The 13,233-nt window shown below is 44.1% G+C and overlaps 2 protein-coding genes across 2 annotated transcripts; both read left to right on the top strand.

The window, feature by feature from the left end:
* The first annotated feature begins 429 nt into the window (after positions 1 to 429).
* Positions 430 to 1,365, top strand: LOC120380631 (olfactory receptor 14A16-like). Its single transcript, XM_039498534.1, has one exon. The coding sequence runs from the start codon at positions 430 to 432 to the stop codon at positions 1,363 to 1,365; it is 936 nt and encodes a 311-aa protein (XP_039354468.1).
* A 10,626-nt stretch (positions 1,366 to 11,991) lies between these two features.
* On the top strand, positions 11,992 to 12,927 carry LOC120380988 (olfactory receptor 14A16-like). The gene has a single exon (XM_039498961.1). The coding sequence runs from the start codon at positions 11,992 to 11,994 to the stop codon at positions 12,925 to 12,927; it is 936 nt and encodes a 311-aa protein (XP_039354895.1).
* Positions 12,928 to 13,233: the final 306 nt, after the last annotated feature.

Genomic DNA, 13,233 nt, shown 5'->3' on the forward strand with positions numbered 1-13,233 from the left:
TTCACTCAGAGAGTGGTGAAACACTGGAATGTGTTACCTAGGGAGGTGGTAGAATGTCCTTCCTTAGAGGTTTTTAAGGTCAGGCTTGACAAAGCCCTGGCTGGGATGATTTAGTTGGGGATTGGTCCTTCTTTGAGCAGGGGGTTGGACTAGATGACCTCCTGAGGTCCCTTTCAACCCTGATATACTATGATATTTTATGATTCTATGATGCAGCTCCATTGACTTTAAGGGAGCCATGTCAATTTGCACGTGTGTGATAACTCACCACTGCTAGTTAAATAGCAGTGACGAGCGCTGGGCATTGTTGACACTCATATCATGAGATAATGCTGCGGGGAATCAGGGCAACTCCCTCTCTCACTGTAATCCCCACCACTGTCTATGTCCTTCCCTCCACAGCCATCACACAATGAACTGAGAAAGAAAATGTCCAACCAAACCACCCTGACCGAGTTCCTTCTCCTGGGATTCTCTGATGTTCGGGAGCTGCAGATTTTACATTTTGTGATGTTCCTGGTGATTTATCTGGTAAGCCTGATGGGCAATCTTCTCATCATCGCAGCCGTAGTCCTCGACCACCATCTTCACACCCCCATGTATTTCTTACTGGTGAATCTGTCCATCCTAGACCTCGGCTCCATCTCCGTCACCATCCCCAAATCCATGGCCAATTCTCTCATAAACACCAGGGTGATTTCTTATCCTGGATGTGTCACCCAAGTCTTTCTCTTTCTCCTCTTCGTTGCAACTGATTTTGCCTTACTCACCATCATGGCATACGACCGATATGTCGCCATCTGCCAACCACTGCACTACGAGAGAGTGATGAACAGGAGAGCTTGTGTCCAAATGGCAGCCAGTGCCTGGATTACTGGTATTGTCTACTCTGCCCTGCACACTGGGAACACCTTCAGGTTACCCTTCTGCCAGTCCAATGTCATCAACCAGTTCTTCTGTGAAATCCCCCAGCTACTCAAGCTCGCCTGCTCTGACTCGTATCTCAGTGAAGTTGGGCTTCTTGCCTTTAGTATGTTTTTAGGTTTCAACTGTTTTGTTTTCATAATTGTGTCTTATGTACAGATCTTCAAAACCGTGCTGAGAATCCCCTCTGAGCAGGGCCGGCATAAAGCCTTCTCCACCTGCCTCCCTCACCTCACTGTGGTCTCTTTGTTTCTTTGCACTGGCTTCTTTGCCTACTTGAAACCCACCTCCAGCTCAGCATCAAGTCTGGATATCATGATGAGTATTCTCTATTCCCTGGTGCCTCCAGTGATGAATCCGATCATCTACAGCATGAGGAACAAGGAGACCAAAGCTGCATTAAATAAACTGTTTGTATGGAGGTTATTCACCAAGAATTAAAATGTTCATCATTGTACCTTGATTGAGATTTTATTCTGAGCTTCTTTATGGATATAATCAACTGATGACAAAATTGTCCCCTTGAGAAAATAGGGTGCAATCTGTTTATGAAATCATAAAATCCGGACTAACTCCACTGAAGTAAAATGAGTTAATTTAGAATTACATCACTGTAAAAAAGATCAAAATCTTAATATCTATCCATAAATGTACACACACACACCCTTCCATCTGTCTTATACTGCCAACATCACCTTGCTGTCTGAGCATGTTGCACAGAATATCAATATCCATAGCTAAGTCACTAGTGGACTTCATGAATTTTCTTGTGCTTCTCCTTTTTCGGGGGATAAAACTTATGATCGGGGTATGAGAGGTTTGGCTTGTTTGTTTGCTTGGTTGTTTCTTTTTCATGTTGTTTCATTTTATTTATTCATTGCTTGGCTTGCTTCTTTGTTCCAGGTGACTTTTGGGGAATAGGAATTTGCAGGGAGGAATATGTTTGATTAAATCTGGATATCCATTTATTTTGTCATCTCTTCAATGTGTCAATATCATAATGTCTTTTAAAGGATTTTCCTTTCCCCAATGATGAACAATTAAAAAAAGTTTCTGTAGGTTTATGGATACCTGAGTTCCTGTTTAAATGATTGTTAATGCTGATGGGATTTTATTGTCTTATTTATGATGTGATAGGGCACCTACTCCTTATAAAATTATGTATATTATCTTTTTTAAAAAATAAGTAAATAAATATTGTATTCTTCTTGCTATTGTGGAAAGGCATTTTGGAAGAGAAAACTATTGCAATGTTTCCTAAAGACAAACTGAGTCTGGGTAATAATCATAAATGTTTATCCTACCAAACAACTGCAGTGATTGATCTAGAATTGCTCATATTTTTCTTAGGTTACACTTTATTCCTGCAGTGTAAATAAATTGTACTTTGTATAGTGAAGGCTGGGCTAGTCACTCAACTTACTACTGGTCACAGCTCCTGTGGGAAGAACTGCAGGTACCAAGCACAGTGGGAGAAATAACGGTGGGTGCACAAATTGCTATAGCCAATTTGAGAGGGAAAATCACATCATTCAACTCTGAGAGGGACAGGCAGAAGACGGAGACATGGGGTGTGCACTCAAAGACCAGAGCAGAAAGCAGAGGTTATTCTAACTGTACAACCATAACAAATGAGATTCAGCCATTTGCTTCAAAGGATAGATTGGGATCTGGCCAATGGTCTCTTATCCACATGAGGATCCAATTGTGTCTAGATCACATAAGTTAGCTGCATTATTGTTATTATTATTCATTGCCAGCTATATCATCAAAGAAGTCAATCAGGTTGGTCAGGCATGACTTGCCCTTTGGGAATCCATGTTGACTGTTCCTGATCATCTTCCTCTCCTTCAAGTGCTTCAAAATGGATTCCTTTAGGACCTGCTCCATGATTTTGCTGGGGACTCAAGTGAGCCTGACCGGTCTGTAGTTCCCCAGGTTCTCTTTCTTCCCTTTTTAAAAAATGGGCACTACATTAGCCTTTTTCCAGTCATCCGGGACCTCCCCCAATCACCACGAATTTTCAAAGCTAATGGCCAATGGTTCTGCAATCACATCAGCCAACTCCCTCAGCACCCTTGGATGCATTATGTCTGGACGCATGAACTTGTGCATGTCCAGCTTTTCTAAATAGTCCTTAGTATGTTCTTTCACCACTGAGGGCTGCTCACCTCCTCTCCATTCTGTGTTGCCCAGTGCAGCAGTCTGGGAGCTAACCTGGTCTGTGAAGACCGAGGCAAAAAAAACATTGAGTACTTCAGCTTTTTCCACGTCCTCTGTCACTATGTTGCCTCCCCCATTCAGCAAGGGTCCCACACTTTCCCTGACCTTCTTCTTGTTGGTAACATACCTGTAGAAACCCTTCTTGTTACTCTTCACATCCCTTGCTAATTGTAACTCCAATTGTGCCATGGCCTTCCTGATTACACCCTGCATACTCTAGCAATATGCTTATACACCTCCAAATTCCTCCAAAGTCATCTGTCCAAATTCCACTTCGTGTAAGCTTCCTTTTTGAATTTAAGCTCTCCAAAGATTTCACTGTTAAGCCAAGCTGGTTTGTTCCTGCACCCTCAGTGAGGGTTCTTTAAAATACAGCCAGCTTTCCTGGACTCCTTTCCCCATCATATTAGGCTCCCAGGGGATCCTGCCCATCAGTTCCCTAATGGAGTCAAAGTATGCTTTTCTGAAGTCCAGGGTCCGTATTTTGCTACTCTCCTTTCTTCCTTTTTGTCAGGATCCTGAACATAGCCATCTCATGGTCACTGCTGCCTAGGTTGCCACACACTTCTACTTCCCCTACCCATTCTTCCCTGTTTGTAAGCAGCAGATCAAGAGAAGCACACCCCCTAGTTTAGAGGTAGGCAACCTATGGCACATGTGCCGAAGGCGGCACGCGAGCTGATTTTCAGTGGCACTCACACTGCCCAGGTCCTGGCCACCAGTCCGGGGGGCTCTGCATTTTAATTTAATTTTAAATGAAGCTTCTTAAACAATTTAAAAACCTTTTTTACTTTACATACAACAGTAGTTTGTTATATATTATAGACTTCTAGAAAGAGACCTTCTAAAAACTTTAAAATGTATTACTGCCACACGAAACCTTAAATTAGAGTGAATAAATGAAGACTTGGCACACCACTTCTGAAAGATTGACAACCCCTGCCCTAGTTTGTTCCTCCAGCATTTGTACCAGGAAGTTATCCCCATCACTCTCCAAAAACTTCCTGGATTGTCTGTGCATTGCTGTATTGCTCTCCCAGAAGATCTCAGGGTGATTAAAGTCTCCCATGAGAATCAGGGCCTGTGATCTGGAAACTTCAGTTAGTTGTCCAATGAAAGCCTCATCCTTCTGATTTGTGGTCTATAGCACATGCCCACTACGACATCACCCTTGTTGCTCTTGCCTCTAAACTTAACCCAAAGACTCTTAACAAGCTTTTTTCTAGTTTCATACTGGAGCTCTGAGCAATCTTATCGGTCTCTTATATATAATGCAACCCCCGCCCCCCAACTTTTCTGCCCTGCCTGTCCTTCCTGAACAGTTTATATCCATCCATGACAGTATTCCAGTCATGTGAGTTATCCCATCAAGTTTCTGTTATTCCAATCACATCATAATTCCTTGACTGTGCCAGGACTTCCAGTTCTCCCTGCTTGTTTCCCATGCTTCTCATATTTGTGTATAGGCACTTAAGATAACTCGCTGATTGTCCCACTTTCTCAGTATGAGACAGGAGTCCTCCTCTCTTGCGCTCTCCTGTTCATTATGCTCTCGTAGTGCAGTGGTTAGGACATTTCACAGAGCTTTCACTGTTTGCCTCTGGGTACCTCTTAGTGACTAACATCAAACAGCCAGAGCAGCCTGAGCTGTGGGTTCCTCTGGTAGCTGCATCCCAAGAGCTGCTGATGAAATTCATGAGAAAAATAATCTCTGCTCCTCCAGAGCTGTTTATGTGGCATTAATGAAGGAACAGGCTATTCCAGGACTCCTGGGGTTCTGGTGCCACTGGGCTCTGAGCTGTTGTAGGTGACATGTCTCTACTACCAATGTATATTCTATTCTGAAATCTCTTTGGGATGCCACATGGGACTCAGCCCTGCCTTGTTTTTAACCAAGGGTTCTTGCAGGGATACTGCCATCGTGTGAGATCCAGGCTGGGTGCTATTCCTCTTCTGTGGGGTTAGGGTCAGTTAGGGAAGGTTGTCAAGGTGAATTGTTCCTGAGGTGAGATCAGAGCTTGGCTCACAGCCATGGAGACCAGATTCTGCTATTTAGCTCCAGGCAAGGTACATGCTGACTGTGTCTGAATCTTGCACAAGCCAGGATCAGTTTCAGAGCTGGGAGGGGCTTTCAGTCCCCAATCCCATTTAATCCTTCACCTTTCAGCCAAGCCTGCCCAAAGAGGGGAGCATCCATCTGTGGAGTGGGTCCCTGTCCACTAGGAACTGCAGAGAGACCCAGCAACTCAGGGGATATTGCAAAGGGACTGGGAGACAGCAGCTGGATAACACAGTGATGAGGCATTACTGACAGGTGCACAGATAGAGAAGGACTAAAGAATCCTGCCAGTGGCTGGGAAACATTCCACAAAGACCAACACTGTAAGTCTGCTATTTCACTTAAATATGTGTGGGAGCTAATATACTGGAGCAATGTAATACTAGAACTATGAGTTACAATTGGAACTCTCCAAAACCTTTACTATCATTCAATCAAACATCTAGAGCTGCTCACTTTTTCCAGCATAAAAATTTTCAATTTTCATTGACGTTATAGAAAGCAAAACATTTTCTGATTTTGTGAATTGAGAACCAAATAATTGCTGGTAAAAATACTGAAAAATTTTCATGGAGAGTTTTGAAAAAAAATTGTTGTTGTTGATTTTAAGGATAGCACAGACCTATTATAAACCTTTTTTTCAGTTGAAACCCAGTTTTCCTTGGAAATAAATTAAACTGAAAATATCTGAATTTCCCAGGTTAGAAATTTATAACTAAGCCAGCATTGATATGTCCAATAACACCCTCTATTTCAATCACATTTATTGCTTTTTCGAAGAGATTCATGTAGGATGGTAAAACTGAGTAAGCAGCAATGTTAGCATTAAGGCTGGCTCTAGCATTTTTGCCGCCCCAAGCAGAAAAAAAAAAGCAGCAGCAATTCAGTGGCAGGTCCTTCACTCTGAGAGCGAGTGATGGCCTCGCTGCCAAATTGTTGCCCAATGGCTGCACGTGCCACCCCTCTCTTCACTGGCCGCCCCAGACACCTGCTTGCTATTCTGGTGCCTGGAGCCAGCCCTGGTTAGTATCCTCAGAGTATGTTTTATACATGCAGGCACCTTTAAACTGAGGCACAGAGAGCTGAAGCCCCCAGCCAAAGCCTGTCTCTGCTCAATGACATAGAAGAGGGCAATGTGGCTAGACCCCAGATCTCCTGTTCTAGCACCGTATCCTCTGTCCCACACTGATGCCTGCTAACCAGAAATACTCTTAACAGGTGGACAGCATAGAAACATAATAAGACACAGCCTGTATCCTGGAGAGCTTACAACTGAAGTGGACAGGACAGAGAAAGGGAGGGAGTGAGAGAGGGAGGGAGGGAGGGGAAATAGAGATACGAGGAGGGGAAGTGCCTGGCCCAAGGTCACACAGCAGGTCAATGGCAGAACCAAGAATAGAAACCAAGTCTCCTGATGGCCACTGAACCATAAAGATATAGAGTCACACAGGGAAATTACACAACACAGATGGAGCTGAGCGATGCTATTAGCCCCTCATCACACAGAGATGGAAATGCAGCTGGGATCTGGTGTCACAAATCAGGTTTGGTAACAGGCAGGAGGCCGTCTATGTGGTGTTGCAGTGAGTCCTTACAGCTGAGCTGTCATTGGAGATGCTTTCTGAGTCCATGTCATATTTCCTTAGAAACTGGAAATCAGGCAGCATTTGCTTTTTAGTATGTTACCTCCACATCCAAGTTTGCATATTTCCCCAATAAAGGAAATATCTTGGCCAGATCATTGGGGTTGGATGTGCTTTGCTCCATCCTTCATACTGTATTTTATCAAGCCAGATCTTCAGACTTTGTAAACTGATGCAGCTCCATGGATATTAAGGAGGCCATGACAATTTCCACTCATGTGTTAATTCACCTCTTCTAGTCAATGGCACTGATGAGTGATGTGCACCTTTCCTACTCCTACCATGAGATATTACTAAGGGAAATCAGGGCCATACTCTCACTGTAACCCAGACTGTAGTCTTTGTCCTTCCTTCTCATCATCTCAGGGATAGCACTTGACAACTGCTGTCAGATGCTACCGGTGTGGTGGTCTGCTCTGTTCAATGTTGATATCAATCGTCTGTGTGCGTTCCCTCTGTGTGCTGTCCCAGCTCTATGCAGATAGCTGACAGAGCAGACCCTGAGAGAACCCCCAATGACCACAGACTCTAGTAAGGTACGAAGGCACGTTGGCCACGTTTATTGTTGAAGAGAAACACAGTCTCCAGATTTCCCCAGCATAGAAGTCAAAGGTGCTGCTAAGGTGCTGCTAGCCAGTACATATGTGCTCCCTGACAATGGACTCAGCTGGGTCAGTGGCGGGACTTTCCACTGCCCCCTAGACTGGACAAAGACTTCCACTCAGAGGTGCATTCATATGCAGAGGTACAAACAAGTTACCCATCACTCCTGACGTATCGAGGTGCAACCCCTCTACGTAGTAAGGTGCCGCCTCTCACTTTGTACATATTGGTTCGAACAAAACAACTCTATCCATCATGACAGGTTTCAGAGTAGCAGCCGTGTTAGTCTGTATCCGCAAAAAAAACAGGAGTACTTGTGGCACCTTAAAGACTAACAAATTTATTTAAGCATGAGCTTTCGTGAGCTACAGCTCACTTCTTCGGATGCATAGAATGGAACACACAGACAGGGGATATTTATACATACAGAGAACATGAAAAGGTGGAAGTATGCATACCAACAGGCAGAGTCTAATCAATTGAGATGAGCTATCGTTAGCAGGAGGAAAAAAACTTTTTGAAGTGATAATTAAGATGGCCCATAGAAGGTGTGAGGAGAACTTAACATAGGGAAATAGCTTCAATTGGTGTAATGACCCAACCATTCCCAGTCTTTGTTTAACCCACAGTTAATAGTATCTAGTTTGCATATTAATTCAAGTTCAGCAGTTTCTCTTTGGAGTCTGTTTTTGAAGTTTTTTTGTTGCAAAATTGCCACCTTCAAGTCTGTCACTGGGTGGTTAGAGAGGTTGAAATGTTCTCCCACTGGTTTTTTAATGTTATGATTCCTGATGTCAGATTTGTGTCCATTTATTCTTTTGCGTAGAGACTGTCCGGTTTGGCCAATGTACATGGCAGAGGGACATTGCTGGCACATGATGGCATATATCACGTTGGTAGATGTGCAGGTGTATGAGCCCCTGATGGCGTGTCTGATGTGATTAGGTCCTATGATGGTGTCACTTGAATGGATATGTGGACAGAGCTGGCATCGGGCTTTGTTGCAAGGATAGGTTCCTGGGTTAGTGTTTATGTTGTATGGTGTGCGGTTGCTGGTGAGTATTTGCTTCAGGTTGGGAGGCTGTCTATAAGCGAGGACTGGCTTGTCTCCCAAGATCTGTGAGAGTGAGGGATCATCTCTAAGGATAGGTTGTAAATCTTTGATGATGCGCTGGAGAGGTTTTAGTTGGGGGCTGTAGGTGATGGCTAGTGGTGTTCTGTTATTTTCTTTTTTAGGCCTGTCCTGTAGTAGGTGGCTTCTGGGTACTCTTCTGGCTCTGTCAATCTGTTTTTCACTTCAGCAGGTGGGTATTGTAGGTTTAAGAATGCTTGATAGAGATCTTGTAGGTGTTTATCTCTGTCTGAGGGATTGGAGCAAATACGGTTGTATCTTAGAGCTTGGCTGTAGACAATGGATCGTGTGGTGTGTCCGGGATGGAAGCTGGAGGCATGTAAGTAAGTATAGCGGTCAGTGGGTTTCCGGTATAGGGTGGTATTTATGTGACCATCGTTTATTAGCACAGTAGTGTCTAGGAAATGGACCGCTTGTGTGGATTGGTCTAGGCTGAGGTTGATGGTGGGATGGAAATTGTTAAAATCTCGGTGGAATTCCTCGAGGGCTTCTTTTCCATGAGTCCAGATGATGAAGATGTCATCAATGTAGCGCAAGTAGAGTAGGGGCGTTAGGGAACGAGAGTTAAGGAAGCGTTGTTCTAAGTCAGCCATAAAGATGTTGGCATACTGAGGGGCCATGCGGGTACCCATAGCAGTGCCACTGACTTGAAGATATATATTGTCCCCAAATGTGAAATAGTTGTGGGTGAGGACAAAATCACAAAGTTCAGCCACCAGGTTAGCCGTGATATTATCGGGATACTGTTCCTGATGGCTTGTAGTCCATCTTTGTGTGGAATGTTAGTGTAGAGGGCTTCCACATCCATAGTGGCCAGAATGGTGTTTTCTGGAAGATCACTGATGGATTGTAGTTTCCTCAGGAAGTCAGTGGTGTCTCGAAGATAGCTGGGAGTGCTGGTAGCATAGGGCCTGAGGAGAGAGTCCACATAGCCAGACAATCCTGCTGTTAAAGTACCAATGCTTGAGATGATGGGGCGTCCAGGATTTCCTTCCTACCAACGCTATAATAAAAAGGATTCTGCATGGACTCCTCCTGAGGGTCGAAACAACAGACTAGACTTCTACATAGATTGCTTCCGTCACCGTGCACGGGCTGAAATTGTGGAAAAGCAACATCACTTGCCCCATAACCTAAGCCGTGCTGAATACAATGCCATCAACAGCCTAAAGAACAACTCTGACATCATAATCAAACAGGCTGACAAAGGAGGTGCTGTCGTCATCATGAATAGGTCGGAATATGAACAAGAGGCACATCAGACACACCATCAGGGGCTCATACACCTGCACATCTACCAACGTGATATATGCCATCATGTGCCAGCAATGCCCCTCTGCCATGTACATTGGCCAAACCGGACAATCTCTATGCAAAAGAATAAATGGACACAAATCTGACATCAGGAATCATAACATTAAAAAACCAGTGGGAGAACACTTCAACCTCTCTAACCACTCAGTGACAGACTTGAAGGTGGCAATTTTGCAACAAAAAAACTTCAAAAACAGACTCCAAAGAGAAACTGCTGAACTTGAATTAATATGCAAACTAGATACTATTAACTGTGGGTTAAACAAAGACTGGGAATGGTTGGGTCATTACACCAATTGAAGCTATTTCCCTATGTTAAGTTCTCCTCACACCTTCTATGGGCCATCTTAATTATCACTTCAAACAGTTTTTTTCCTCCTGCTAACGATAGCTCATCTCAATTGATTAGACTCTGCCTGTTGGTATGCATACTTCCACCTTTTCATGTTCTCTGTATGTATAAATATCCCCTGTCTGTGTGTTCCATTCTCTGCATCCGAAGAAGTGAGCTGCAGCTCACGAAAGCTCATGCTTAAATAAATTTGTTAGTCTTTAAGGTGCCACAAGTACTCCTGTTTGTTTTCTATCCATCATGTTACCCTTTTGGCCCTGCATTGGGATGGGTCAGCCTGTTACTTGTTATTTGTGTGGCATGTACAAGTATGCAAATGTTCTGATAGCTGGTGTCCAGTACCTTTTAGGTATGTCTCTTTTTGCAGCATCAACCATTTCCTTGCCAGCTTCTGTGAGCAGGGCGTGCCTCTGGCTCACAGCTTAACTTTGCTTTATGTTAGCAAAGTCTTGACCATTACTTTAGTTCAGGCCTTAGGCCTCATACTGGGCCTCTGATAAGTGTTTATCTTTCAGGGCCTCATCTTACTACACCAACCATCTTCAAACCCTAGTTTTCCTTTGAAATAATTTAAACAGAAACTGTCTGAATATTCCAGATTGGAAACTTTGATTTCAACCAGGTTGAGAATATTAACATTATTAGTAAAATTTGAAGCCAGTCACTCTATTGCAACGGTGTATATTTCTGTTTCAAATGGGCACTTGTTGAATGGCAAAACTGAGTAAGCAGCAAAGTTGACAGCCCACAGTATATTTATTAAGCATACTAGTGCCTTAGATGGAGAACAGAGAATTGAAGCCCTCCCACCAAAGCCTGTCTCTCTTATCCCAGCCAAGGACATAGAGGAGGTGAATGGTAATAGAACCTAGATCTCCTGCTCTAGTGCTGCATCCTCTGTCCCACACTGCCGCTGGCTAAACAAAAATGCTGTAAATGGTGGCACCGAACATACACATAACAAGATGCAGTCCATCCCATACAGAGCTCACAGTCCTAGCAGACAGGGCAGAGAATGGGATGGAGGGGAAACAGAGGCACAGGGAGGGGAAGTGACTGGGCCAAGGCCACAAAGCAGGTCAGTGGCAGAGCCAAGAATAGAACCCAAGTCTCCTGGTGGTCACTGATCTGCACAGACATAAAGTAACAGATGTAAATGACGCAGCAGAGAGGTAGCTGAGTGATGCTATTAGCTCATTGTTACATTGAGGTGGAAGTGGGATCTTGTATCATAAATCAATACGTAAGCAGTAAGCAGGCCATCTATGTGGTGTTGCAGTGGAATCACTACAGACGAGTTCTCATGCAGGATACTGAGTGAGTCTATGTCATATTTCTCTGGAAAGAGGATATCAGGCAGTGTTGTCATTTTAACATTTTAGTTTCATGCCCAAGCTTAGAGCCTGCTGTTCGTAGCAAAAGAGGATCCAGCTTGGCTAGAATGTTGCACTGCGATAGTACTTTGCTCCATCCTCCACACGGCATTTTATTCAGCCACATCCTGGGTCAGATCTTTAAATGGTGCAAACTGATGCACCTCCATTGACTTTAAGGGATCCATGCCAATTTGCAAATGTGTGATAACCACTAGTTAATAGCAGTGATGAACGCAGGGCATTGTTCACACTCACAGCATGAGATATTGCTGCAGGAATCAGGGCCATTCTCTCTGTCACTGTAATCCTCACCACTATCTTTGTCCTTCTCTCCACAGCCATCACAAAGTGAACTGAGAAAGAAAATGTCCTACCGAACTAACATGACCGAGTTCCTTCTCCTGGGATTCTCTGATGTTCGGGAGCTGCAGATTTTGCACTTTGTGGTGTTTCTAGTGATTTACCTGGCAGGCCTGATGGGGAATCTTCTCATCATTACAGCTGTAGCCCTCAACCACCATCTTCACACCCCCATGTACTTCTTCCTGGTGAATCTGTCGATCCTAGACCTCGGCTCCATCTCCGTCACCATCCCCAAATCCATGGCCAATTCCCTCATGAATACCAGGTCTATTTCTTACCCTGGATGTGTCACTCAACTCTTTCTCTTTCTCCTCTTCGCTGGAACTGATCTTGCCTTACTCACCATTATGGCATACGACCGATATGTCGCCATCTGCCAACCACTGCACTACGAGAGAGTGATGAACAGGAGAGCTTGTGTCCAAATGGCAGCCAGTGCCTGGATTACTTGTATTGTCTACTCTGCCCTGCACACTGGCAACACCTTCAGGTTACCCTTCTGCCAGTCTAATGTCATCAACCAGTTCTTCTGTGAAATCCCCCAACTACTCAAGCTCACCTGCTCTGACTCATACCTCAGTGAAATTGGGCTTCTTGCCTTTAGTGTGTTTTTAAGTTTAAACTGCTTTGTTTTTATAATTGTGTCTTATGTTCAGATCTTCAAAACCGTGCTGAGAATCCCCTCTGAGCAGGGCCGGGGTAAAGCCTTCTCCACCTGCCTGCCTCACCTCACAGTGGTCTCTTTGTTTCTTTGCACGGGCTTCTTTGCCTATTTGAAACCCACCTCCAGCTCAGCATCAGGTCTGGATCTCATGATGGGTGTTCTCTATTCCCTGATGCCTCCAGTGATGAATCCAATCATTTACAGCATGAGGAACAAAGAGACCAAAGCTGCATTAAAGAAACTGTTTGTACGGAGGTTATTCACCATAAATTAAAATGTCCATCATTGTACCTTGATTGAGATTTCATTCTGAGCTTCTTCTTGGATATATAAAAGCAGCAAAGAGTTCCGTGGCACCTTATAGACTAGCAGATATATTGGAGCATGAGCTTTCGTGGGTGACATGACATGCATCCGATGAAGTGGGTATTCACCCACGAAAGCTCATGCTCCAATACGTCTGTTAAGGTATGTCTACACTATGGGATTGTTCCGATTTTATATAAACCGGTTTTGTAAAACAAATTGTATAAAGTTGAGTGCACGCGGCCACACTAAGCACATTTATTTGGCTGTGTGC

The sequence above is a fragment of the Mauremys reevesii genome, linkage group 13 (genome assembly GCF_016161935.1).
Source record: "Mauremys reevesii isolate NIE-2019 linkage group 13, ASM1616193v1, whole genome shotgun sequence".
Lineage (NCBI taxonomy): Eukaryota > Metazoa > Chordata > Testudines > Geoemydidae > Mauremys > Mauremys reevesii.

Excerpts from the sequence above, each read along its gene's own strand:
- LOC120380988 (XM_039498961.1), top strand. The coding sequence starts at position 11,992 with ATGTCCTACCGAACTAACATGACCGAGTTCCTTCTCCTGGGATTCTCT.
- LOC120380631 (XM_039498534.1), top strand. The coding sequence starts at position 430 with ATGTCCAACCAAACCACCCTGACCGAGTTCCTTCTCCTGGGATTCTCT.